This window comes from Podarcis raffonei, chromosome 3 (genome assembly GCF_027172205.1).
Source record: "Podarcis raffonei isolate rPodRaf1 chromosome 3, rPodRaf1.pri, whole genome shotgun sequence".
Lineage (NCBI taxonomy): Eukaryota > Metazoa > Chordata > Lepidosauria > Squamata > Lacertidae > Podarcis > Podarcis raffonei.
The window spans coordinates 29,892,605-29,920,579 of record NC_070604.1 but is presented as its reverse complement, the minus strand read 5'-3'; the positions used below and the strand labels follow the sequence as shown (position 1 = coordinate 29,920,579).

Here is a 27,975-nt window from a genome sequence, read left to right as displayed (position 1 = left end):
TCCCCTCGGAGCAAAGGCACTAGAGAGAGAGAGAGAGAGAGAGAGAGAGAGAGAGCGCATGCGCCGCCTGGCGGAAACCGCCCCCACTCCTCCTCGATCACTTTCTCGTCCCTGCCTGTTGCGCGCCCCGCTCGGTAAGTTTCGATTCTCTGCGGCGAAGCGATGCTGCGACGGGGCGCCCTCGCTCTGCTGGTGCCGCTCAGATGCCGCTCCGCCATGGCGACGCCTCCCGATCGCCGCTTCGTGGTGGAACTCACGGGCTCGGAGCTGGTCCATTTTTCCCTGAGCGACGACGACAACAACCACCGTGCGCCTCCCCGGTGCTTCCTGCCCCGTCCGGGGAGATGCTACTCCTTCTGCCTCCCGGCGGCGGGGAGCCCCAGGAAGCGGGTCCGGGCTGCCCGGCTGCACCGGCTTCTGCAGCGGAGGCTGAGCCAGGAGCAGCCCTTCGGCGCCGGGAGCGCAGCGCTGGCGCTCCTCTCCTACAGCCCCAGCCGCGAGGCTGCGCTGGAGAGAGGCTTCCTGGTGCAGGACGAGCGGCGGGCGCCCGAGATCGAGCGCTCCCTCGAAGAGCTGCTTCGCCACCTGCTGCCGGCGCCGGTCCACCTTGCGGTATACGAGGTGGCGGAAGGCGGCGAGGTGCACTGCGCACTGTGGCACCTTGACGGGGCGGCGCAGGGCAGGCAGCTGGTGCGCAGGGCGCGCGTGGTCGCCGAGAAGGAGCCGGCGCTGCATCCTGCCGGCGCGCACCTCCTGGACAACGCCGTGTTCCGCTCTCGGGGAGCTGCCCGGAGGGTCCTGGAGGAGGTGAGTGTTGCTTCTCATGTGCATCTCTTGCTTGTTGCTGTTGTTTAGTCGTTTAGTCGTGTCTGACTCTGCGTGACCCCATGGACCAGAGCATGCCAGGCACTCCTGTCCTCCACTGCCTCCCGCAGTTTGGTCAAACTCATGCTGGTAGCTTCGAGAACACTGTCCAACCATCTCGTCCTCTGTCGTCCTCTTCTCCTTGTGCCAGCATCAGGGTCTTTTCCAGGGAGTCTTCTCTTCTCATGAGCTGGCCAAAGTATTGGAGCCTCAGCTTCAATCGATATGTCCTTCCAGTGAGCACTCAGGGCTGATTTCCTTAAGAATGGATACGTTTGTTTTTCTTGCAGTCCATGGGACTCTCAAGAGTCTCCTTCAGCACCATAATTCAAAAGCATCAATTCTTCGGCGATCAGCCTTCTTTATGGTCTCTTGCTTAGGCGAATGAAATAACTCCCAGGATTGGCAGAATGGGCAGCCTTCAGGTGCCGGTACTCACCATCAAGCTGTTACAATAAATGCCACAATTTTTAACAACAAAAAAGAGGTTCCTGTTATTTCCCCCCATGAAAGGGGTACAAGGCAGCTTACAGCTAAAAACAGCTGAAAAGCGTAAAAAGAAACCAATCATTTTTTTAAAAAAAATGATTTAATAAAATTGAACCCCCCTCTCTTTCTCTATTGAAAACGTACAATCACAACAAAAGCAGCATGGCACCACCTCCCTTGTTAAAAGCAGTCAGTTCCAAAATGCCTGTTGGAACAAGGTCTTCTTCACTTGCTGGAAAAGTATAGAATCAAAGAGGCACCCCGAGGGTCATCTAGTCCAACCCCCTGCAATGGAGGAATACTTTTGCCCAACATGAGGCTCGAACCCACAACCCTGAGATTATTAAGAGTCTCATGCTTTACTGAGGGAGCTATCCAGCAGCTGCTATAGTAGCATTTTTTCTTCCCTCTCTGTTTCCTTTAATGCCCAAATGAATCTCTCTCTGCACTGTCCCTGTTTCAGGGAATTCAAACATATCTTGGCCTCCCAGCAAGGGGACTGGGCAGGCTGTCATTGGGACATTCCAAAGAACCCCAGGAAACAAACACTATTGAGTCGCCCCATCGCTATCTCCCAGAGCTCTCACAAGCTTTTGTGACAGACCTTTAAATGCTCCCCCATAGACATTGCTGAGGCTTCAGTCCCCGAGTTATTGATAAGCAACTGCTTCTTTAGTAAATACATGCTTTCCTTACAGTGCACTTCTCTCATTCCTGAGGCCAAAGCAGTCCTTGATATGGTGGATCAGTGCCCTCAGCATCCAACGAAGGGCAATTTCCCGGTGATAGTTATCGAGGGTCTGGATGCAACAGGTAAGAGTTTAAGGCAAAACTCAAAAGGCGTGAATAAACCTGTGAGCTCTGCAACAGAATGTTGCAGTGAGAAGGGATTCAGGGTTTCAGCTGCTCCACCCAGGTCTCTATCCATCCCCAACAGTCAACTTTCAGTGGCCACTGAGCACATTTGGTCTTCATTGGACGGTTCTTGGGGCTCCCCCTTGATAGGGCTGCTCCAAGAAGGTTGGGTCTCTCTGTTGATGATGCTAAACCTGCAATCCTATTCACACACTCAGGATGACCCTAATTCGTCAGGCATGGGAGAAGAACAGCAAGAGCACAGGCCACCAAACATGTCTCGAGGGTGAAGGAAGGAATCAGAGTAGGGTGGAAGACAACTGATGTCTTCATCTCACCAAAACAACCATCAGTGTCAGGAAGGAGGGAAAAACAGGCCATTAAATTCACTCAGGCACATTTACATTGTTTGCCTCCTCCATGAGAAGTTCTGGAGGGTGGCTACACAAGAATAGGCCTTTTCTGTGGTGGTTCCCCATCTGTAGAGGTAAAAAGGTAAAGGTCAAAGACCCCTGGACAGTTAAGTCCAGTCAAAGGCAACTGTGGGGTTGCCGTGCTCATCTCACTTTCAGGCCACGGGAGCCGGCGTTCGTCCGCAGACAGCTTTCTGGGTCATGTGGCCAGCATGACTAAACTGCTTTTGGCACAACAGAACACCATGACAAGTGCCAGAGTGTATGGAAACGCAGTTTACCTTCCCGCTGCAGTGGTACCTATTTATCTACTTGTACTGGGGTGCTTTCGAACTGCTAGGTTGGCAGGAGCTGGGACAGAGCAACGGGAGCTTACCCCGTTGCAGGGATTCAAACTGCTGACCTTTTGATCGGCAAGCCCAAGAGGCTCAGTGGTTTAGGCCACAGCGCCACCCGCATCCCTCTGCCATCTGTGGAATGCTTTCCCCAGGGAAGCTCACCTGGCATCTTCTTTACATATTCTTAGGCACCAGGCAAAAACGTTTCTCTCCAGCCAGGAATTCTGTGGCTTTTTAAATGTGTCTGTGGGAGGGGACTTATTGGTTGGTTTTGTTTTATTATGTATTTTGTGTTCCTATTTTGTATTTTTCTGTTGTGAACCACCCTGGAATCTTTGGATGAAGGGTAGTATACCAATTTAATCAAACAAAGAATAATAATAATAATAATAATAATAATAATAATAATAATAATAATACATTACACCCTGCAATTTCTGGTTGAACAGTATGCATTTTTTTAAGTACTTATACAGATGTTACAAAATTCAAGAGGCTTTCAGAGGATGCTTTTGTCTCTGTTGAACTTCTTAGATCAACTCTTGCACTGTGCCGTGAATAAAGGACACTGTCTTCCTTGTATTATATATAGGCAAAACAACATTGACTCAAGCTGTGAAGGATTCGCTGAATGCTGTTCTCTTGAGGTCTCCTCCGCCTAGTGTCAGCCAGTGGAGAAAGATATTTGATGATGAACCAACGCTCATACGGAGGGCATTTTATGCTCTGACCAATTACATCCTTGCTTCCGAAATAGCGAAAGCATCCTCTAAGTTACCAGTGATCGTAGACAGGTTGGTAAAAAAGAAATATCCTCTTCATTGCACATTATCAAAAAGAACTTGGGAGCCCCTTTTCTGTCTGTACAGTGATACCTCGGGTTAAGAACTTAATTCATTCTGGAGGTCTGTTCTTAACCCGAAACTGTTCTTAACCTTAAGCACTACTTTAGCTAATGGGGCCTCCTGCTGCTGCTGTGCCGGCGCTGCACGATTTTGTTCTCATCCTGAAGCTAAATTCTTAACCCGAGGTACTATTTCTGGGTTAGCGGAGGCTATAAGCTGAAGCGTATGTAACCTGAAGCGTATGTAACCCCGAGGTACCACTGTATATAATTACATTACCTGTTGCCATCGTTCTGCTTTAGAGTCTTAGAAAGCAAAAGCATGTATAATATAACCAGTCAATCACCCCTTGTTTTGATTGGCTGGATCTCACTCTTACCTGAAGTTAACAGGCCTGAATCCAGAGGACTTGTTGCTTGCACTCAAGGAAGATTGAACGTGTGTTTCTCACAGCAGTTACCCTTTCCAGGATTCTCTGGAGGAAGCCATGACTGTCAAAGTGGTACAGACGTATTTTAAATGTGCATGGCATAGATGTGACCAGCGTCACCATCCCTTAAACCAGGGGTGGCCAACTCACAAAAGACTGCGATCTATTTTCAGAATTAAAATCTGACAATGATCTACCCCTGCTTTTTGGGGTTCAGGGCAAAGTTGTTGAGCTTTTTTAAGGGAGGATGAAAGCCCCATTTCTTAGGAGGGAAGTTCTGTTTCTGGGGGGGTTAAAGGGGCAAGGGTCTAAGGAAAAAAGCTGCTCACAATAATATCGCTTTTAATGAAAACAGCCACAGGGAGAAAGCTCCGTCTTCCCTTCCACTGATCAGACAACAATGGAGGGCAGGGCGAGAAGGCGGGGCAGGAGTCACTTTCAACGCCGCTGAGGAAAGGGAGCCACAGATCTACCAAAACCTCACAGGGATCTACCAGTAGATCGCGATCGACCTGTTGGACATCCCTGCAGGCTTGAACAAACCTACCTCACACATGGTTCTTGTGAGGCTAGCCCTTCGTATAGACTGCTTTAAATGCCTCTTGAGAAGAGATGTAGTCCAAAATGAGAATGAAGGCCACATAACGGATTTTAGTTAGATGCAGAGTCGCCTATTTGCACAGCTCATTCTATGCACCTAGTGTTGAATTTTCTTGAAACCTTGAAATGCCTCAAGTTTCACCCACACCTGTAATTTGATAGGTATTGGCACAGCACTGCCGCGTATGCAGTTGCCACCGAAATAAGTGGGAAAGTGCAGAATCTCCCTCCTCTGCATCACGAAGTATACCACTGGCCCGAAGACCTCCTAAAACCAGATGTTGTTCTACTGCTAACTGTCAGTCCTGAGGAAAGAATCCGGAGACTGAAGGGACGAGGGATGGAGAAAACAGAGGAGGAGACTGAGCTAGAAGCTAATACTTGTTTCCGTCAAAAGTATGTATTAAACCCATAATATTGTTGTAAGCTTGGCCAGAGAATTGGAGCGGATGAACTCAAGGGCCCCTTTCAACTCTTGATTCTATGATGTAAGGTACTGCTAAAATGGACAAACCAGTCGGTCAGCTCTATCCCGGCATATTGCTTTGTTAGGTCAACAACCTGATGATGTGTTGCCTGGGAACCAAGATGGCTAAAGAAGGTTTAGGTGTTGGTTGAGGAGGAATGCCTGTATAGAGAAAGCAGAGCTGTCAGAGGGGAGCCACACCCTGTGCAGAGAAGGCAAAAGAGAAGAATTGAGCTGGACATTTTTTTAAAGAGTTGTTTTAACTGTGGCTCTCCAGAAGTTGTTGGGCTACAATTCCCTTCAGCCCCAGCCAGTGCGGCAAATATTCAGGGATGATGAGAGTTGTAGTCCAACAACATCTGGAGGTCATAGGTTCCCACTTCATGGCTTACACCAGAGGTCAGCAAGCTTTTTCAGTAGGGGGCCGATCCACTGTCCCTCAGACCTTGTGGGGGGGCAGACTATATTTGGGGGGGGGGAATGAATGAATTCCTATGCCCCACAAATAACCCAGAGATGCATTCTAAATAAAAGCACACATTCTACTCATGTAAAAACACCAGGCAGGCCCCACAAATAACCCAGAGATGCATTCTAAAAAAAGGACACATTCTACTCATATAAAAACACGCGGATTCCCAGACCATCTGCGGGCCAGATTTAGAAGGCGATTGGGCCGGATCTGGCCCCCAGGCCTTAGGTTGCCTACCTATGGCTTACACCATGTGGCATTTTTAAAGACTTGGATAAGGCCACCTGCTCCAGGCGAGATAGCCTGGAGAAGGAGGCAGGCAGGCAAAGATCCTGCTACCCACTTGCTCCTGAACCAGATCACTTGACCCCTTCACCAACACAGCAGTGACACCCCCTGCCCATTTTCTGAGCTGTTTTTCATCCTGTCCCCTCTTCTCTCCACCTTGCCACGCTGTCCCTTAGTTCTCCTTAGGAATCCATTTCTTTCAATGTTTTAATTATGGCTGTACTTCAGATGTGTCGTGAAGTCTTTTGACTCCAGTTGGAAAGTGGGATATGCATCTAAAACAGCTCAATTAAGGCTACAATCCTAAACAAACTTTCTAGTGTGAAAGGCCTGTTCAGCTTGGTGTGATTCATGTTGGGTAAACACAGGTGGGGTGGTGCCATGGAGCCACCCATTTGATATCAACACTGTTGCTGGTTACTGGGATGGTGTGAGAGTGTCACGGTGTGGTTGGTGAGGTTGGAGCTGAAAAAGCACAGTGGCAGAGCCAATCAGGCATCCCTGTTGATGCACTTTCATGGCTCCGACCATGCCACCACCCTGGGAGGATAGTACTATAAACATATCAGTGGATAGCTGAAATCTGTTATAGGAGTCAATCCTAAATAAATTGTCTTGGGAGTAGGTTCCTAAGGAGCGAACTGAGTAGCATTGCAATGGAAACATTGTGACTCACTTCTATGTGTGGGTTAAATTTGTACTTTTCCTTACTTTTTTCTGACAGAGTTGAAGAATCTTACAGAAGGATGGAGAATCCGACGTGTCAACCAGTTGACGCCAGTCCCTCTAGAGAAGAGGTTCTCAAAGCTGTTCTGCACCTAGTTAAAAACCAGTTTCATTTACCATAATTGGTTGTGAATGTAGTAGTGCCAGGCTGCTTTGGCATAAAAGGGGTTGCCCCCAAACTTCCCAGCAGATAAGTGTTGAGTAGGAGTGTTAACAACTTCATTTTCTCAAAGAGTGAGAAGCATATTGGATTATATGGGACAGATGCCACATTGTCGTGGGTTAGCCAAAAATCCTGTCAATTATAGTTTTCTGATGAGCACCAAGGATTTGTAACAGAAATCTCAGTAGAACCAGAGGCAAATCAGGGGTATATGTTTTTTGGGGAGAGATTTGTTGCCCTCCCTCTCGTTTTCACCTGTATTTTAAATTGGTTTCTTTTCTTTTCTTTTCTTTCCCCCTATTATGTTTTTACTGTGATATTATTGGTGTTAGCCACCCTGAGCCCGGCTCTGGCTGGGGAGGGCGGGATATAAATAAAATGTATTATTATTATTATTATTATTATTATTATTATTATTATTATTATTATTATTATTTCCCCAGTTTTTCAGGGGACTACAAGGTAAGAGTGAGGGCACTGCTTCCTGCTCTTGTGCTGACTTGGCTTTGTGACAATATCACATGGCCAAACCTGATGGGTTACTTAATTTAGCAAACTCATTATGCTGCCTACATGATTCCTCTTTCACTAGCCTATTTAATAAAAAAATATGGAGCTGGAACTGTGAGTTAGGGAAGACAGCAGTTCTGAAAAGTTGCAAAGTGGTACACCAAAAAGGTAAAAAGGTGGTGATCATGAATTCCACACACACACACCCTTCCGCTTGGAAAATGTTCACAGGCAGCAATTTGGCACAATCCTAATTCCCAACTCTCACCAAACTTCAGTTACAATTCTTTGCAGGGAGGCTATGACAATTAAGCCATTATAACACTAATGCTTTTTTGTAGAGTCAATCTGCCCAGTGAGTCATAGTCCATAAAAATGTAAAATGATGTCCTGAGAGCTGATTACTCTGATAATTAGAGATATAATTCTGCACTGGGGGGCAGCACGGAACGGTGGATGTGCAAGTCCTTTCGTGCCACACTGCTGCTTTTCTGTGGCTTACGAAGTAACTCACATCGCTCAACTTCATTTTTCCTTCCTTCCCTTTTTTTTGGCACACTCAAGTGGCAGCAAAGAGAGGTGCAGCTCACTGTTTTAAAAAGAAATTGGGGAAACAGGAGTATTTATGCATAGCCCGCTGGGCTGGATTTTGGCTTCAGCAAAAGATCGTAAGGAATATTGTTTAGCTCTAAACTTTTAGTTTTGGCCTATATTACCAATGAGGGACGCAGGTGGCGCTGTGGGTTAAATCACAGAGCCTAGGACTTGCTGATCAGAAGGTCAGCGGTTCGAATCGCCGCAACGGGGTGAGCTCCCGTATCTCGGTCCCAGCTCCTGCCAACCTAGCAGTTTGAAAGCACGTCAAAGTGCAAGTAAATAAATAGGTACCGCTCCGGCGGGAAGGTAAACGGCATTTCCGTGTGCTGCTCTGGTTTGCCAGAAGCGGCTTAGTCATGCTGGCCACATGACCCAGAAGCTGTACACTGGCTCCCTCGGCCAATAAAGCGAGATGAGCGCCGCAACCCCAGAGTCGGCCACGACTGGACCTAATGGTCAGGGGTCCCTTTACCTTTATATTGCCAACGATCATTTGGAGTGGCTGATATCTGAACAATTGCAAATGAAGAAGATTCATGTCTCCTCAAGCAAACTCTATGTAGGAAAGTAATCCTAAACTTTGACTTGTAGTGGGTAGAGCCGAGGGGTCTCTAGCTTTCACTTAAATGAGCCAGTTCACTCTCCCACTTCTCGTGTTTTAATCAGCTGAATTTGTCACTGTCCTGCATTTCAACAGGAGGAGTAATGTATCTTGCATGGATTAAAATTGTCATTTCTCTTGCAAAACTTTGGCTGTGCACCTGTTGTCTATGTGATTATGCATGTGCATATAAAATAAACCAAACTACTCATTCAGGGCAGACAGCATGAAAACCTAAGGAGAACTCTGTGTAGTTGTCATCACGACTATTAGTAGTCATTAATAGATGCTTGAAGATGCATTTCCACGAAGAGGAATATTCATATTTCAAATTGCTTGTGCTATAAATTGAAAGATAGCCTCAAAATGTTAACCAGCAGATTTTTGCGAATTTAATGCATATTTCAATTCACTAAAATTGAAGAGCAAAAATTAAGATTAATACTCTAAGGAGTATTTTCTTCACTTATCACTTCCCTCTGTGGCCGCCTATGCTCGTGCTGTGCCCCCCCCCATTTATGCATTTTCACCTGTGGCTCCCTTGGAATATCCTCGGGCCCACCAGGGGCCATATGGCCCCCAGCTGGGAAACACTGGACTAAAGCATCACTAACTTGTGCGTCTAGAGCAGGGATCAGCAAACTTTTTCAGCAGGAGGCCGGTTCACAGTCCCTCAGACATTGTGGGGGGCCGGACTATATTTTGAAGAAAAAAAATGAACGAATTCCTATGCCCCACAAATAACCCAGAGATGCATTTTAAATAAAAGCACACATTCTACTCATGTAAAAACACACTGATTCCCGGACCATCTGCGGGCAGGATTTAGAAGGCGATTGGGCCGGATCCAGCCCCTAGGCCTTAGTTTGCCTACCCATGATCTAGAGCTAACATGATATTTTACTGGACCAAAATCCCATTAACATAGTGCTGGGTCGCCTTCTCAACTAATATTTACAATGGCTCTTTTTAATCCAAAGGACTTGGTTCTGGTCTATGGAAATTAGTTCCTTCGCTGTGTACCGCAATTGCCTTTTAATATTGGCAAACGGTTTTGTTAGGGGTGTGTGTGTGTTTCATTTTGTTGTTGTTTTTAACTAGATGAGCAGATATTGCCACTAGAGGGCAGAAAAGAGCTAGGCACAGCATGTCTCTAAAGTCAGGCAACAACAAATACCTTCTGTCAAGGCAATCATTTCCAGCTTTGGAGGGATAGCGAGCAGAGATAAAGAGTGCTGAAACAGCAGAACGCATTACGCTCAGTCTAGAGCTTCGGGCCATGCTGGAGCTCTCTGGTGGAGCTGCTGTTGATAGATCGTGGTCTGGCAGGATTTTGTGAATAAGGGGGAGGGCTTCCCTGGGCGAAAATGCTGTAAGACAGCCTTCGGCAACCTGGTGCCTTCCGGATTTTGCTAGCACCCATCGTCCCTGGCTGATGGGTGCTGGAATGACTTCATCTGAATGGCACCAGGATGATGAGAAAGGCTGTTTTGGATTAAAAACACTTTGGCATTCCCGTTTAAAAGGTGCCTGCTGCAAGCGATTATTATCCCCAACATGGAAACCTTTCTTTAGCATCTCAAGTTTTGCTGCAGTTTCCGTGCTCTGAAATGAAAACGTTTCGCACGTGTTTCCAAAGCTGGCAAAAAAATTTGTTAAATTGTGTGAAAACTAGAAAGTAGCGCTTTTGGAAGGCCAACATATCTCTTGACCCCCTGCTAGGAGCTCATCTCTTTTGCTCTTGTTCAAGAAAACCGGTATCGACAACATAAATCACAGACTATTGTTGTAAACAAAATCTGCCCTTCTTCCGTTATGGGGTATCCAAGAGCCCGTATAGAGTCCTTAAGTGGGTTCCCTATCGGTAGGAGAAAATAACAGAGGCCAACCAGAGAATATTGAGAAGCAAAGAAGCTTTTTGTTGTTTAGTCGTTTAGTTGTGTCCGACTCTTCGTGACCCCATGGACCAGAGCACGCCAGGCACTCCTGTCTTCCACTGCCTCCCACAGTTTGGTCAAACTCATGCTGGTAGCTTCGAGAACACTGTCCAACCATCTCATCCTCTGTCGTCCCCTTCTCCTTGTGCTCTCCATCTTTCCCAGCATCAGTGTCTTTTCCAGGGAGTCTTCTCTTCTCATGAGGTGGCCAAAGTACTGGAGCCTCAGCTTCAGGATCTGTCCTTCCAGTGAGCACTCAGGGCTGATTTCCTTAAGAATGGATGCGTTTGATCTTCTTGCAGTCCATGGGACTCTCAAGAGTCTTCTCCAGCACCATAATTCAAAAGCATCAATTCTTCGGCGATCAGCCTTCTTTATGGTCCAGCTCTCACTTCCATACATCACTACTGGGAAAACCATGGCTTTAACTATACGGACCTTTGTTGGCAAGGTGATGTCTCTGCTTTTTAAGATGCTGTCTAGGCCTGTCATTGCCCTTCTCCCAAGAAGCAGGCGTCTTTTAATTTCGTGGCTGCTGTCACCATCTGCAGTGATCATGGAGCCCAAGAAGTAAAATCTCTCACTGCCTCCATTTCTTCCCCTTCTATTTGCCAGGAGGTGATGGGACCAGTGGCCATGATCTTCATTTTTTTGATGTTGAGCTTCAGACCATATTTTGCGCTCTCCTCTTTCACCCTCATTAGAAAGTAGCGCTTTTGGAAGGCCAACATATCTCTTGACCCCCTGCTAGGAGCTCATCTCTTTTGCTCTTGTTCAAGAAAACCGGTATCGACAACATAAAACACAGACTATTGTTGTAAACAAAATCTGCCCTTCTTCCGTTATGGGGTATCCAAGAGCCCGTATAGAGTCCTTAAGTGGGTTCCCTATCGGTAGGAGAAAATAACAGAGGCCAACCAGAGAATATTGAGAAGCAAAGCAGCTAGTAAGCCTGATTTATTAAAGCTGTTGCAACAGGGTGCTCCCCTTACACGCAGGAGGACGGAGGAGGACCCAGAACAAAGGTGTGCCTGCCCTTATATAGACATTTTAAATTCCCTGCCCTGGAGCTCAAGACCACCCCTCCATACATCATACATACATCACAGAAAAGGGTGTAACCCAACACACACACCCCGCCACAAACATCTTACCTACTTCACAGAAAAGGCGGTCTACAACAGAAATTTGAATGTTGCTGTTTTTCCTGTCTGCCAGGTTATCTGATAATGCCTTATCTGATTGCCTTTCCTGGTAGTCTGCCCATTCCTTTGAGATGTTGATTACCCAATTCCCATAGCTGTCAACTTTTCCCCTTTTTAAAGGGAAATTCCCTTATTCCAAATAGGATTCCTCGCAAGACAAGTGAAAAGTTGAGAGCTATGCCAATTCCTGAGACAATGGGAAGGTTCCCTCACCCCCTCCCTCCTTGCAGAGAAAACATTTGGCCAGTTTGGGAGTCAAAATAGTTTCAGGGAGGTCTTCCTGTGCTGCTCCAGACATGTGGTCCACATATCTATGTACGTGCTTGGTTGGTACATTTATGAACATTATTATATATATATATATATATATATATATATATATATATATATGACCTTAATTTTTTTATTGCACTATAAAGGAAGGCAGCAAAACTGTTGTCTACTGATATTGACCTTAATGGAGGTGACTTTAACAGGACTACTCTAAAGTAAATGGGATAAAGAGTACAAGCAGTGAGGTGGTGGTAGTAAGTATTCAGGGTTGCTCACATGGGCATAGCTGGGATTTATTTTAGCGGTGCAGGCTTTATGTTAGGGGAGGCAGAACCGAGTTGTCTGCAATGCAATTGGTCAGTTAGTTAAGTATTTTTATTTATTTACTTGATTGGGGATGGGGCAGCTGGCTACACCCATGGTTGCATTTTCTTCGACACTGTGATTGAACAACAGTTCTTCCTATTTTACCAGACTTGTGTGTTTGCATATATCAGGGATGTACATTGGCTCTGAATGGGATGCCAAGGAACAAAGCAAATAGAGGTGCTTTGAGGGTACCCTTCCCCTAAGTTGGAGACATCAGTAGCTCCTCTCGCCTGAGTTAGATTTTTTAAGAGTTGGTTTTTAAATCCTGTGTTGCTCTGCTATACCACACATGCGTGCGTCTGCACAAACACACAGACACACACGCCACAGCTTTTCAGAACTCTGCAGGCGGTGATCTGATCAAGAAAGCCTCACATAATAAGACTTATTAAAGATCCCTGCTATAAGGGATGTGGAAGAAAGTGAATCCATTTTACTTCCCTCACAAAAAAGCCCCTGGACCTACCGTATTTTTCGCCCCATAGGATGCACCGCCCCATAGGACGCACCTATTTTTTTTGGGGGGGGGAAATAAAGAAAAAAAATTATTTCCCCCCCCCCAGGCACGGGGCTGGCACGGGGGAAGCCCGAGCTTCCCCCGACCCCAGCCCCCAGAACAGGCTGCTGCCTGCAAGCCTTGCGAGCCTGGCGGGACCTCCCACCGGGCGCGCGAGGCTTGCGGACACCTGCCCGAAGCACGGGGCGTGCTCCGTGGTGTCCCTAAGATGATTGGATTGTGCCTTGTACTCCTCCTGCAGCCAAGCTGGTGCCAAATGTTTTGCTCTGCTTTCCTTTGGACCACATCAGCGAGGCAGAGTGAGGACTTGTCATCTGGGCAGCCCAGGACCTCCATCAACACTGCCCAGGCTTGCGCCCCAGTGAGTTTACTTTGGTGCTGCTAAAACAGCCAAAACAATGTGGGAGGTAGCAGTTACCAGTCTGTGCAGTCACTGTGGGCCCTGTGATTCTCCAGCGGTTTGACTTCACCCCCAGAGGTGCACTCCATTGTCTCTTGAGACAGACAGATGCTAACAGCTGGCAAGCCAGGTGCCCCCTGTCTTATATTTGTGCAGCTGGTTCTTCCTGCCTAAGCATAGAGATAAGTTTCTAGAGGTGAGAGCATACTCAAAGAACCCCAAGACACAGGTTTGCCAAGCCCCTCCTTACACACACCCCTGCTATAAGCAGCTCCCAATGTGTTTTGCACACACAGGGCAAGAGGAAAACCTCCACAACCCCCTTCAAACAGCATATTCCATCCCCATGTGGGAATGGGAGCCAAGGCTCACTTGGACCCTACCCACAGAGCTCATGCCACATAAATGACAGGAAGAGTTTTTTGGAGCATGTGCAAAATAACCACTACCAGACCTCTGGGATAAAGGGGAAAATTTAGGGGAACTTCCTCTTTTTAGTCGTTTGGCCAAAATATCTCCCACCTCATATATAGTACATATACTCCCTTAAGGTTTCCTTCACCGGTATTTTAAAACAGGGGCTTTTATTAGCCTCTAAGCCCTCAAACGCTGCATTAAGGTGCTGTAGTGAATCGAGCTGGGAAGACACCGGGGTTCAAATCCCCACTCATCCCTGAAGCTCACTGGGTGACCTTGGGGACAGCCACCATCTCTCAGCCTAGCCCACTTCACGAGGTTGTTGTGCGAGGATAAGCCGCGAGCGGGAGAAGAGAAGCGCGCTCTCTGCTTCCCGCTTTTTGGAGGGAGGGCGAGAGTCAAAACTAGCAACAAGCCTTCACTGGAAGTGGCCAACCTTCGCTCCCCCGCGGTGTGCACGTGTCTCCCTCCCCTACCCCTGGCGGGCGCCCGAGTCAAAAAAGCTCTCCGCTTCTCCCGCGCCTCGCCACCCCCACCCTCACCCCTGCCCAGGGAGCGGAGGGCCAGACTGGAGACCCACAGCGCCTCCAACTCTCCAACCCCACTCCTCCTCTGCCGCTGCTGCCTCCCTCTCGGCGCTTCAGCCTGTTACCTGCCGAAGTGTCCCAGGGAGTCAAAGAAGAGCTTGAAGTTGCGAGCCATGGCGCAGGCACTCTGCGGTGTGCGGGGTCGGCCAGAGTCCCATCTCAGCCTCTCCCCTCCCTGCCCCGCAGAGCCCTCCTGCAGGCTGCTGCCAGAAGCCTTGCGCACCCGGCGGGATCTCCCGGCGGGTGCGCGAGGCTTGCGGACACCTTGCCCGAAGCACGGGGCGTCCTCCGGAGGTCGCCCCGTGCTTCGGGCTGCAGGCTGCCGCCCCAAGCCTTGCGCGCCTGGCGGAACCTCCCGGCGTGCGTGCGACGCTTGCGGACACCTTGCCCAAAGCACGGGGCATCCTCCGGAGGTCGCCGCGTGCTTCGGGCTGCTGCCCGCAAGCCTTGCAAGCCCGCGGGAACTCCCCCGGGCTCGCAAGGCTTGCGGATAGCTTCCTGAAGCCTGGAGAGCGAGAGGGGTCGGTGCGCACCGATGCCTCTAGCTCTCCAGGCTTCAGCGAAAGCCTGCATTCGCCCCATAGGACGCACACACATTTCCCCTTCATTTTTGGAGGGGAAAAAGTGCGTCCTATAGGGCGAAAAATACGGTATTTGTCTGCAATTTCCCAAGCTTCATTCATTCTAGAGCAGGGGTCTGCAAACTTTTTCAGCAGGGGGATGGTTCACTGTCCCTCAGACCTTGTGGGGGGTTGGACTATATTTTGGGGGGAAAAGGAAAAAAGAACAAATTCCTATTCACCACAAATAACCCAGAGATGCGTTTTAAAAAAAAGCACACATTCTACTCATGTAAAAACACCAGGCAGGCCCCACAAATAACCCAGAGATGCATTTTAAATAAAAGAACCCATTGTACTCATGTAAAAACACGCTGATTCCGATTTAGAAGGCGATTGGGCCGGATCCCCGGGCCTTAGTTTGCCTACCCATGTTCTAGAGGCTTAATCCACACAGCCATGTGAGTAAATTTCATCTATTTTGGCAAAAAGAAAGGGAAAAGGCATTCCAACAATTTTTTTAGATTCCCCATTGTAGTGAATCAGGGGACTCAGAGCTTCATTTTCTACACAGAGCATCTTGGGAGCTGATTGCAGAGCAAAGCAGAGAGTGCACAGAACACCTCAGAAACAGGCTAGAATGTTTTTAAAGCACCAAAATGCAAGGTGAAACTTGAACCCTGCACATACCCCTGGTATGTACGTATGTGTAGTCTTTAAATTGCTGCGGAACGTGATGGTGCACTGATCATGATAGAATTGCCCATCTCATCAGCTCCTATGAGCAAAACCTCCACTTTCAGCTGCATCGCTCTTTAATTTTCGAAGTCTTCCTTAGCGGACCTGCTCTGCAACATTGCTGTTCTCAACCAGCGCTATTTCCGCTATCATTGCATCATTCAGCCTGGGGAAAATGTTGGTTCCTGGAACTCCAAAACCATGCACCAATTGCATTGATCTGACACCACATTGTAGAGAGCCCTTCTGTGCCTCTGATGTATTATATTTTAATAGGTTCGCTCATGCTGTTATAATTAAGGGTGTGTCAGACTTTCCATAATAGGGATCTCATTTTTTCAGGGGGTCTATAAAATTTCACTCTTGGCTGCATCTTGGGATATATACAAGAGGTCCCGCTGCTTTTAAAGCTTTTCTGGATGCCTTAAAACATTCTTTTTTACCAAATTGGCTCATTAAGAAAAGGAAAGGGGAGTGGACACAATAATACATTAGCTCCTGAAGTCTCCCTTCCCCTCCAACTGGGTTACGCAGCCCCCACCTCCAATTTTGTTCTGGTGCAAAGAAATATAGCCGTAATGTGAATTTGCTATCAAAAGAAATCACGAAAAAATAATTACGAAAGGATGCGCTGAAACACCATCTTGCAGTTGGCAGTTATGGGAACGTGGTTCAAGTGGGGAAATGAAGTTTTATGTGTGTTTTGTGCCTCTCTTAATCAGTCCAACCCTTGACATGAACAAGTTGCAATCCACAAGCTTTGCGATCCCTTTATGTCGGGCAAACACAATAGTTTAGCTAGCTAAATTCACTAAATTAAGTAAAGAACTATTAACAAAGAGCTTAGTTAATTAATCTTCGGATCGCATTGTTTTATAATACGGCTTTAATTTAAGTCTTCTCAGGTCTTAGATAAAGGAGATCTTTGATGAGGATGTCTCAAGCCTCTTTGGGCGATCCAAACTAAAGGAAGCGAGTGCAATTTACACAAGGGTAAATTATGCTGGTGTAACTTGCTTATTCACAGTTCCTCTTGTCTCACGGCTTTCCCCTAGGGAAAACCACTCTTTTTTGGCTCAATCAGAGCAAACAGCAATTTGGGTCGCCCCCCCCCCTGGATTGCCACATGCTCCAATCTATCGCTAAAGAGCTTGCCAAGGAGCTTGGACTCCTTGGATTCCTGCATTGCAGGGGATTGGACAAGATGACCCTTTCTATGATTTTATGGTCTCGTGCCTTCTAGGGCCCAACACAAGCAGAAATGTGGGCAAGCCCCTTTTCCAAACACTGTTCAGGAGCCTGCCAGAGCCTGGGAGAGGGAAAACAAGCCTTTAAAAAAAAGGTTGACTTACACCACTGAGTTGCTAGGTCACATAACTGACGTTTGCATTTCTTAGTGCAGAAAGTATTGATCTGATGTGTAGAGATCTTTCCTATTCTAATTACCATATTTTTCACTCTATAAGATGCACATAAGATGTGTGTCCGTCTTATGAAGTGAATGCAGGCTGCGCGGCTAAGCCAGAACAGCGAGAGGGAGCGCTGTTCTAGCTTCGGGCTTAGCTGCGCAAAGCCTCTGCAGGGCAGCGGGATGAAGTCTCCCCGTGCCCTGCGGAGGCTTCGTGCAAAGCTAGACCAGCTAGAGGGAGCGCTGTGCCCCCTTTCCAGCTGAGCGGTTTTCGCTTCTGCTCGGAGCCGTTCTTTTGCTTCTTCTCGGGAACCCACCTCCTGCTTTGTTGGTGTCCTCACTTCCCCTGAGCTGAAATCACTGGGAGATCGCAGGCTTAACTTGAGCTGAATTCGAGCTGAAATCACTTTTAGAGGGGGCTGCCGGCAGGAAGAAGGTCGGGGAAGCGAGCGGCTCCGCTGCAAGTTTTTTCTCTTTGCTCCATCGCTGAGTGATTCCGTTCGCCTCTGGAGGGGGAGTTCACACCGCAGAGATCCAGGTGGATTTGAACAGCGGGTTAACCTTCCCTGGAGCAGCACCCGAGTTCCAGGCACCGCGGGAATCATAACCGGACAGCGTTTGGGGTAAAGTACGCAAAGGGGGAGCCCCCCCTTGTTCGCACCTGGTCTCCGCTGCTGCCTTGCCTCAGGACGGTGGGATTCCTCCCTCGGGGTGGTCTGTTTCTGCTTTCCCAGCGGCTTTCCTCCTTCGGTTTTCTACCTTTCTAGCCTTATACAGCTGTACGAAGAGCCCCGGCTCTGAACTGATTTCCCTCGCCTCTCTGCCCTCTAACTCCGCTCACTTTTCCCGCTAGCCGCGCTCCTTCCCGCTAGATTCTTTTGCCGGGTTGCTGTGGTTATGGCAGCCACCCACCTGGTTGCGGCACCTCCTCCCGGCGTTCATTTTGAAGCCGCGGCACCCATTTCTGTAAAGGGCATCATAAGGGCAGATCGTCGTAGCCATCTTGCTGTGAACACGTGGGAGTGCGCGGGCGGCCATTTTGGTTTAGGCACAGGGTAAGGGCGGATAGCGGCCGCCATCTTGGTAGGGTCCACGTGTGGTAGCCCCGGCGGCCATCTTGGGAGAGGCGTACGGAGGCGGGAATACATTTAAACTGCATAGCCTCTCTGGATAAATAACGCAGCAGCTTGTTACGGAGGTGAATCTCGGGTAGCTTATTTATGCTGGGGTTTTTTCACAAACCGGTGGAGTAATTAGTCCTTCTGTGGTGTAGTAGTCAGGAGTGGCGTGTGTAATTTTGGAGTGATTTAATTGCTCATAATTTTTCATGATTGCCATTTTGGTGGGGGTTAAAGTGCCGAGTGCCTGAAAATTGTGGGCTGCTTTTCTTTTGCTGGGAGCGTTGTTGCGTGCAGAGGGAGCTGTTTTCATTTTGGATAATTGGATAGCTATATTACTTTGGTCCCTATAACAACGCTAAAAGATCAGCTATAGGTTTTTCATTTCATTTTGGTGGGGGTTAAAGTGCCGAGTGCCTGAAAATTTTGTGCTGCTTTTCATTTGCCGTGAGCGTGGTTGGATGCAGAGGGAGTGATTTGCATAGAGGATAATTGGATAGCTATATTATTTTGGTCTCTATAACAACGCTAAAGATCAGCTATAGGTTTTTCATTTGATTTGCTAATTATTGGTCACTTATTTGGGTGGCTTTGGGGTGCCAAATAAAGAAGACAAGGAGGCCCCCCCTGGCAGCATCTTCCACTGGGCTGCCTTTGGCTGGAAAGTCCATTCAATCTACTCTTGGTCTTTAAGAGAACATTGTAATAAGAATAATTATAATAGTAATAATAAAATACATAAATAAAGGGGAATTAATTAATTACTTTCTCTTGTATGTTAATCTGAGTTACACCCAATAGCCCTTCCTCTTAGTGCGGCTGTCAACTGCTGCATCTACTTTTCAGTTGTTGCGAATTAATAAATAAGCAGAGGGAGTAAATTTATAAGTAGAATCTCTAGAAAATTTAACAGCACCTTATTTCATTGGCGGGCCTTAACCAGTGTAGACAATACTGAACTAGGCAGACCCCTTTGCCAACGCCTTGACTTGAGTGGTGCATTAAAATAGTGTAGACAATACTGAACTAGCCGGAAACCCGCAGCAGCGTGCCGATTTGGAGCAGGTGCACTCCTGGTTGGGTTGTTAATTGGAGATTTAGCAGGCCTTGCATTTAGATTGCAATGGCTTCTGGCGGGGACCAGCAGCCATCCACTTCTGGCAACCAGCTGGCTCCATCCACAAGAGGATGCCCTGCAATCCTCAAGCTTTTGCCCAGTTTTTTAGGGCGTTTGAAACATTTTACAGGCAATGCAGGCCTGGGGCTCTAGCTCTCCCGGCCCCGGAACCATCACAGGATGTAATACCTGACACCCCCCCTAACAATCAGGGCCAGCCGGGCATCACAGTTCCGGCAGTGGGTTGCACACAATTGGAAACCTCAAACGCATGTCGCCCCAATACCCGTGCCCAGGCAGCCATTAATAAGAAAGCCAGCCAAAGCGCTGGAAAGGGCAAGGCACCAGTTAAAGGTCACACCAGGGGGAAGGCTATAGCCAAAGGGATCAGTAGCAATACGGTTTCACAGGTTGTAGACATTCCTAGTGTATTCCAGGAGCAGCAGCCTCAGCACAGCTCTACTGATGACAGCGCGGGCTCCGCCGGGGAGGAGGAGCATGAGCAACCGCAAGGGGCTTGGGCAGCCGACAGTGTGAACCCAGCCAACGTCGAGGCCCAAGGAGGGAAAAGAAAGTCCAAGAAAAAGCACACCTCTTCGAAGAAAAAAAGAAGTAAGCGGTCCGAGACTGAGGACGAGTCAGGTACGTCATCCTCGGATTCGGATAGCGAGGGCCCCATGGATAGCTACTGGGGTCTGGGTGAATCGAATCACGGGATCCCACTTTGGGCACATGAAAGGAGGGCTAATTCCCATCGTAAGACCTTTAATGGTGTGCTGGACTGGAAAGATGGGGCTTTAGTGGAGGATGTAAAAGTTGCCACCAATCAGTCCACCGACTTTATACTGGGGAACCATTTGTCCCAGAAGAAGAGGAATAAAATCCTCAATGGGGACTACGTGGACATGTTCACCCTCCTCCCCCCGACTAAGCTAACAGGAAAAGGTGAGAAGAGGCGCTCCTTCGGTAAGCGGAGGTATAGGACCCCTAGGGCGGAGCGAACCTTTGAGAATTGGCTGGATGGGTTCCAGGTTTTCATGGGAGTCGTTTGCGCAGCTTATCCGCGGCGCTCCATGGATTTGGTTGCCTATCTGGCTCACGTGAGGAGGGCACACGCGCTAGCTGGGGAAAATGCTGCCTTAACTTATGACGAGAATTTCCGTAGAAATGCTTCTCTCCTGCCTTCTACCCGATGGGATCTAACGGATCCTAATTACTGGGGCGAGGACGTCAATCCTTACATTGAAAAGAAAAACCAGGATTCAGCCAAGGCGGGTAAGACAGAGGTGAGACGGCGCCGCCACTGCTGGGAGTACAACAGGGGTGTATGCTCATGTCCCTCCTGTAAGTATCTTCATGAATGTGAGCGGTGCGGGGGCAACCACCCCGCCTCTGCGTGCTTCAAGAACAAACAGCAGCCCTTTCGTGGGGGCCGGGGGTTCTTCCACAACAATAACAGGGGCGCCCCCAGATCCTCCCATCAAGGGACCAGTAGCCGCCAGTAATTTGCATCTTGGCCTGGCCTTCTCCCCTATCCATCTTCAGCCCCTCAAAACCCTGCTGGATCAATACCCCGATCGGAAATCCGCTCAGTACCTGTGGGAGGGCTTCTCCACAGGTTTCAGAATCCCCGTGTCCTTTCCCCCTAACACCGGGGACCCTCAAAATCAAAAATCAGTTAGAGAAAGGCCAGAGATAGTCAGGAAAAGGATAGAGAAGGAAATCAGCGCAGGTAGGGTAGCAGGTCCCTTTGCCGAGCCGCCAGTAGAAGGACTTCACCTATCCCCGTTGGGTATTGTACCAAAAAAGACCCCAGGGGAATTCCGCATGATCCACAACCTCTCTTACCCAAGGGGAGGCTCGGTCAATGACACGATCCCCCAGGAGCTGTGTACAGTGAAATATGCCTCTTTCGACCAAGCAGTAAAAATGATCCGCAAATTTGGGCGTGGGGCACTCCTTGCCAAGTGTGACATTGAGTCGGCGTTTCGCCTTCTTCCTGTCCATCCAGCGGATTTCCGTTGGCTGGGCTTTAGATTCGAGGGGGCGTATTTCATTGACAAAGCAATGCCTATGGGCTGCTCCGTGGCTTGCTCAGCTTTTGAGTCCTTTAGTACCTTTCTGGATTGGGCCCTACGCATCAGGACAGGATCGTCGGGCGTATCGCATTACCTCGATGATTTTATTTTGGTGGCAGATAGCAGACAACGATGCTCCTCCCTTCTGGAGGCTTTCATGGTGAGCTGGGGGTGCCACTGGCCGCGGAGAAAACGGAGGGGCCATCTACGTCATTGGTCTATCTAGGCATCGAGTTAGACACCGTAGCCCAAACATCCAGACTGCCTCAAGAAAAACTGGCAGCCCTTAGGGAATTGATACAACAGCTACTGCCTCTAAAGAAGGTGACTCTAAGGCAAATTCAATCCCTGCTAGGTCACTTAAATTTCGCTTGTAGGGTGGTGGCACCGGGCCGACCTTTTTGTGGCCGTCTGGCCAGGCTGTCGGCGGGTCTCCGAGCACCGCAACATAGGGTCCGCCTTTCTAAGGAAGTCAAGGCAGATTTGGAAGTTTGGCTACAATTCCTTGATAAATACAATGGCATATCCCTGTGGCAGGACTCCATGTCACTCAATGCTGACTTCCAAGTTCAGTCAGATGCAGCAGGGTCCTTGGGTTTTGGAGTTTATTTCAGGGGTCAGTGGTGTGCGAGAAAATGGCCGGAAGAGTGGCAGGGCCAGTCCATTTCCCGGGATCTTACATTCTTGGAATTTTTCCCTATCCTAGTGGCAGTACATCTCTGGGCGGAGGAGTTTCGCAATCACAGGGTCTGTTTCAACACAGATAACCAGGCAGTGGTAGCGGTTCTTTCCAGGCAGTCCGCGCGCACCCCTAGGGTGGGAAACTTGTTGCGGTCCTTCGTCCTCCTGTGTCTGGAGAACAATATATATTTCTCAGCCAAATTCGTACCTGGTATCAATAATGACATTGCGGATGCTCTGTCTCGCTTTCAGATGGAGCACTTCCGCTCATTAGCGCCGGATGCGGAACAATCATCGATGCCTTTCCCGGAGCATCTTTGGAGTCTTGGGAGGAAGAAGTGATGAAGGGAGTATTCGGTGCAGTCGCCCCTTCCACAATGAGATCTTATAAAAAAGCATGGGCTGACTTCCTAAAGTTCCGCAATAAATTTCCCAGCGCGAAGCGGAAATCTGTTCCCTCAACGAGGGAGGTCCTCCACTATTTAGCTCACCTGAAAGAGATGGGCAGGGCACCTAAGACTCTCAATATTCACTCCGCAGGGATTTCATATTTTTGTAAAACCTTTTTCGCCACCGACCCGTGTGCAAAATTTATAGTGCGTAAGACCTTAAAAGGGTGGCGCCGGCTTCAGCCCCCCACCCCTGACAGGAGGAGGCCCATAACTTTCGACATTTTGACACAGATACACAAAAAATTACGTGAAATATGCTGGTCAAAATACGAAGCTCGCCTATTCTCGGCCGCTTATTCCATAGCCTTCTTTGGGGCCCTTCGCATAGGGGAAATGGTTTGTGAGGGAGGGGCTCTCCACGCCCAGAGGGGTATTCTCTTGAGCGATCTGACCCTTTCAGCTAACGAGCTTATAGTCCAAGTTCGGAGCTCCAAGACTGACCAGCAGGGCAGGGGGGCCCTTCTACGGTTACCAGCCGCGCAAGGTAGTGGCCCCTGCCCAGTTAGGGATACAAGGCATTTCCTCTACCTAAGACCCAGTAGCCCAGGCCCCCTGTTAATTCATGCTGACGGAGCGCCTTTGGCTAGGCACCAGTTTACACGGGTGATGCGCAGGGCTCTGGCTGCATGTGGGCAGCCCGCGGCCGAATTTGCGGCTCACTCCTTTCGGATCGGTGCTGCAACCACTGCCGTGCACCTCGGGCTTTCCACGGAGAGGGTAAAGGATCTGGGCCGGTGGAAATCTAATGCATACAGAGCTTACGTAAGAAAGAACCTATGACTACTGGGCGCGTCTCTGACCTCGGTTTCTTTGTCCTTTTGCTTTTCAGAATTCCGAAAGGTTCGCATTTGGTTGGTGGGCCACAGCATTGTGCACTGGGCCAGGAATTGTGCCATTAGTACCGGGCTGGGGCAAAACTTGAACTTACCTGCTAATGTTGAGCTAGCGTGGATAGCGCGAAGAGGGATGCGCTGGAGTGAATTTAAGCCAACCGTGATGGCGAGAGCCGCCTCTGAGGGCCCCCCGGATGCCTTGATCATCCAGTTGGGGGAAAATGACCTGGCGTACCGCAAAGCTATTGATTTGAGATGGAACATCTTTGACGATTTTGATGGCCTGATGACGGTTTACCCAAACATTACTATCCTGTGGTCCTCGTTGCTTGAGAGGAGGACATGGAGGGATTGCGTGAGCCCAGTTGGAATCAATAAAGCAAGAAGGGTCTTGCAGCGGGCTGTGGAGCGTAGAGTGGCAGCTCTGGGCGGGGGCATCATCCACCACCCGAGCATCCAGTACAGCAATGAGGCCCTCTACAGATGGGATGGCGTGCATCTGTCTGACGATGGAAATGATATTTGGTTGGGGGACATCATAGCAGGGATTAGGAATTGGTTACAGGCTTGAAGGTATTGGCGGCGAGCTTTGCTCGAGTGGCGGTTAGGCATTGGCAGGGGTCAATTGTTATGCAAATGAAGGGGGAAGGAAGCGCCATCACCTTCCCCAAAAGTAAGGGTAGTCCGGTAGAGGACTCCGAGGGGCGTGGCCTTGTCCGAAACCTAGGGAGGTAAGGGCCTCCGGCACGCCCCAGAGTGGTGACACCCGTGGGATCCTAGTTGGCGTACTTCAACAGGACTCCCACGGCTTGTGGACAACCCTCCCCGGTCCCCATGCCGGGTAGTCGATAGGAGCCAATGCCTAAGGCCAATACCTTCCAATTCTGTAATCAATAAAGTTGTGGCCTTTTTATGCCCATTAACCTTAAATTCTGTGTCCGGTGTCTTCATTTCACATGGGGGAGGAGACTTGCCACGCAAAGCCATTTCTGACCTGGGAGGAGAGGGGGTTGCGGGCAGAAATCCCTCCCACATCCCACACGCGGGGGCTGGCCCTTGCCCCCGCGTCATTAGGGAATCCCCGGGCGTGTCGGCGACCCGGCCCGCCAATCAGCGGGCCGGGGAGGCGTGGCCTAGCCTATTTAAGACTAGGCGCGCCCGGGGACCGCCCTCTTTGCCCCCTTTCCAGCTGAGCGGTTTTCCCATCCCACCCTCCCTTTAGGTTTAGCTAGTCTTGACCTTGCTATGGACTTCGGTTGGTCGCCGCAAGGGGCCTGGTAGGAATTTTTCCAAGTTGGCACACTTCAAGCCTTTTGGTTTTTTCACCTACCTCGTAGCAAACGTCACAACTTATTTGGTATTGGCGGTTAGGCATTGGCAGGGGTCAATTGTTATGCAAATGAAGGGGGGAAGGAAGCGCCATCACCTTCCCCAAAAGTAAGGGTAGTCCGGTAGAGGACTCCGAGGGGCGTGGCCTTGTCCGAAACCTAGGGAGGTAAGGGCACGCCCCAGAGCGGTGACACCCGTGGGATCCTAGTTGGCGTACTTCAACAGGACTCCCACGGCTTGTGGACAATCCTCCCCGGTCCCCATGCCGGGTAGTCGATAGGAGCCAATGCCTAAGGCCAATACCTTTCAATTCTGTAATCAATAAAGTTGTGGCCTTTTTATGCCCATTAACCTTAAATTCTGTGTCCGGTGTCTTCATTTCACATGGGGGAGGGGACTTGCCACGCAACATCAAACCCACTAGACTTAATTATACTGTGGAAAAAATCAATAGGGCAGTGTGCTCTGCAACCACTCGCATGGGAGGTCGGGTCGTGAAACACCCCAACATTAAAGTTTACATGCAGGAGCTATTTCGGCCCGATGGCGTGCACCTATAGGACCTTGGTAACGAGTGTTCGCTGAGCGACATCAGGCATGGCCTGATTCACTGGTTGGAGGATGGCAAAGGCGTTTTTCAGATGTAGGTAGTCTTGGCGGCGAGACCGCAATCTTTGCGATCTTGGGTGGCGGTATCAGGCCTTGGGTGGAATCCTTTTGTCCATCTTCCTGTTTGCAGCGGCGATACCAGGGTTCCCCGTTAAAGGGGTTTTCTGAAGGGAGGCTTTGACCGTACGCCGAAAGGTCGTCATTGCTCTCCCCTGAGGAGGCGGCGTTACGGGGGCGGCTATCTCTGCTTTAACATATGTTCTCCAGAGCCGGCCCATCCCCCCCCCACACTGGATAACCCTGATGCTCCCTAGGTCCCTGGCTGGGGACTGGGGAGGGAGACCGCCCAATGCCTGAGCCAAGGTCTACCCACATTTGAAATTTAATAAAGTTGTGGCCAATTTAATCCCATAGCACGTTGTCTTGAGTCGTTATTCTACATGACGGGGGGGACCGCGCGGGATCTGGGGACTCCGCCTGTCCACGCAATGACCGCTCCCCGCTTAAAACGGGGGGCACCCTTTGTTAGGATATTTCCGTTCCACCTTAAAAGGGAGCAGGCTTTGTGAGTCACAGAGTCTGCGTATTTCCTGTTCACAGGATGTGTATGTTTTCCGTTGCTTTCGTTTTCTTGTTGTTGCCTGAGCAGCCGGAGCAGGCGGTCATGGTTTCTTTGTTCTGACCAACGCTGAATAAACTGTAAATATGCTCTCCTGCTGTGCATCTTTTGCTGTGTGAATTCTGCTGATAGAGTGTGCACAAGCCTAAGAATGTGGCTATCTATTCTTGAGGCTTCGTGTCGCTATTGCTGATACTGCGTGACTATGGGAGAGCGATGGAACGTCCGGCAGCTGCCTTGGGGGCTCAGATGGACTTTGTCTCCCTGGCAGTATCCCAACAACAGGTTTCGGGCCCAGATTCACGGCACTTACAGGAGAGTAAGACTGCGACAGACTGCTGAAAGGTATGTGCCGGAAAAGCGAAAGCAGAGGCTTTTCTGAATGCCGTGCAAGAGAGTCTTTGAAGTCCGGCTGGTCTAATTGGCCTGGGAGCCGAGCCAGAGGCATCGTGATTTATGAGCTGCCGAGATAAGAGGTCTTTGAAGGCAATCTTTTACAATCCTCAGAAGCTGCTCCGTGTCCACTAAAGCTAAATGGCCACAACTATCAGACCTGGGCAAGGTACTGTGAGGGCCAGATGAGAAAGCTTGGAGTGTGGAATACCATTTCTGAGGACCCCCCAGCCCCTGTGACAGATGATTGGAGGGCACAGGACTCAAGAGCCATGGGGATAATTTTGCTCTCAGTAGCTCCTGAAGAATTAATCACCCTGGCTGGCAAGACCAGTGCCCGTGAGATGTGGGATGGGCTTAGAGCCTGTCATCTCCAAAGAGAGGCTGGGTCTGTGTTGCTTTATTTCAGAAAGCTGCACAGGAAGCGTTTGGAGCCAGGGGAAGACCTTAGAGCCCACGTTTTACATTTGCAGCATCTCAGACAGGAATTGACTCAGAGAGGTTTCAATATGCCTGAGGCACTGTTTGCAATTCTCATCCTGGACTCCCTGGATGAAAGCTATCATGCCGTGTCAAGTCAGCTGGCGACCCTCCCTGCGCAAGACCTCACTGCTACAAAGGTCTTGGCGACTTTGCAAAACAAATACGACAGGAGAAATGCAGCTGAGTCGGCTTGTGTGCTTCAGGGGGAGCAATGTGGGACAGCATTCCAGCCTCCAGGGGGAGCCAAAGCGTTGGCAGCTGTGAAGTGCTGGAACTGTGGGAACCAAGGTCATACTCAGAAGTTTTGTCCAAAGACTGGAAATAAACAAAGGAAAAAGCCTGCAGATGGCCCGAAGCAGAAGGGGGGTGGAAAGCCCAAGCCAGGGAAAAACAAGGCTTTGTTTGCTGGCACAGCTTCACCAAAGGCTAAAGGCAAATCTGATGGCCAGGAGCAGGGGGGCATGCTGCAAAAGCCCATGCCGGTGGAAAACAAGGTTTTGCTTGCTGCAAAATCTGCTCCAAAGGCCAAATTTATTGTAGATTCAGGGTGCACCCACCATCTTGCGAAGGACCGCCACCTGTTTATCTCCTTCACACCTCAAGATGGTGAGATCCACCTGGCTGCTCCGTGTCCACTAAAGCTAAATGGCCACAACTATCAGACCTGGGCAAGGTACTGTGAGGGCCAGATGAGAAAGCTTGGAGTGTGGAATACCATTTCTGAGGACCCCCCAGCCCCTGTGACAGATGATTGGAGGGCACAGGACTCAAGAGCCATGAGGACTTTGCAAATTGCAGGAGTTGGGACTGTGAAACTTGCAAGTCTGCATACTACCATCAGAGATGTACTTTTTGTTCCAGGAGCTGCGGGCAATTTGCTTAGTGTCCCACAGCTGATTGGGCGTGGTTTTGAGGTATCCTTCAAGAGGACTGTCTGTGTCATCAGAAAAGGCAAAGAGGACATTTTGCATGCAAAGTTTATGGATGGTTTATTCTGTATAACTTTTGGTGACAAAGCTGTTATATCTGATGCTGATTCTTGTTGTGTTGCACAAACAAGGTTCTTCATGCAGGATGTATTCACGATGCACATCGAAGATTTTGTCACATGTCTTGGCAAGTGCTGGCAAAAATGCCTGGGTTGGTTGAGGGTTTGAACATCAAACCCTGTAAGTTTCACATGAAATGTGTATCT

At 49.2% G+C, this 27,975-nt stretch overlaps 1 protein-coding gene across 2 annotated transcripts; it reads left to right on the top strand.

The window, feature by feature from the left end:
* The first annotated feature begins 68 nt into the window (after positions 1 to 68).
* CMPK2 (cytidine/uridine monophosphate kinase 2) lies at positions 69 to 7,341 on the top strand. 2 transcript variants are annotated; one of them, XM_053380933.1, is made up of 5 exons: positions 70 to 807; positions 2,052 to 2,166; positions 3,552 to 3,753; positions 4,997 to 5,230; positions 6,785 to 7,341. In XM_053380933.1, exons 1-5 carry the CDS (start codon positions 163 to 165, stop codon positions 6,906 to 6,908), a joined length of 1,320 nt encoding a protein of 439 aa, XP_053236908.1. In that variant the 5' UTR covers positions 70 to 162; the 3' UTR covers positions 6,909 to 7,341. The 2 variants fall into 2 exon arrangements, with proteins under 2 accessions (XP_053236909.1, XP_053236908.1); XM_053380934.1 differs by lacking the exon at positions 6,785 to 7,341 and having other exon boundaries at positions 69 to 807; positions 4,997 to 6,776.
* The last annotated feature ends 20,634 nt before the right edge of the window (positions 7,342 to 27,975 follow it).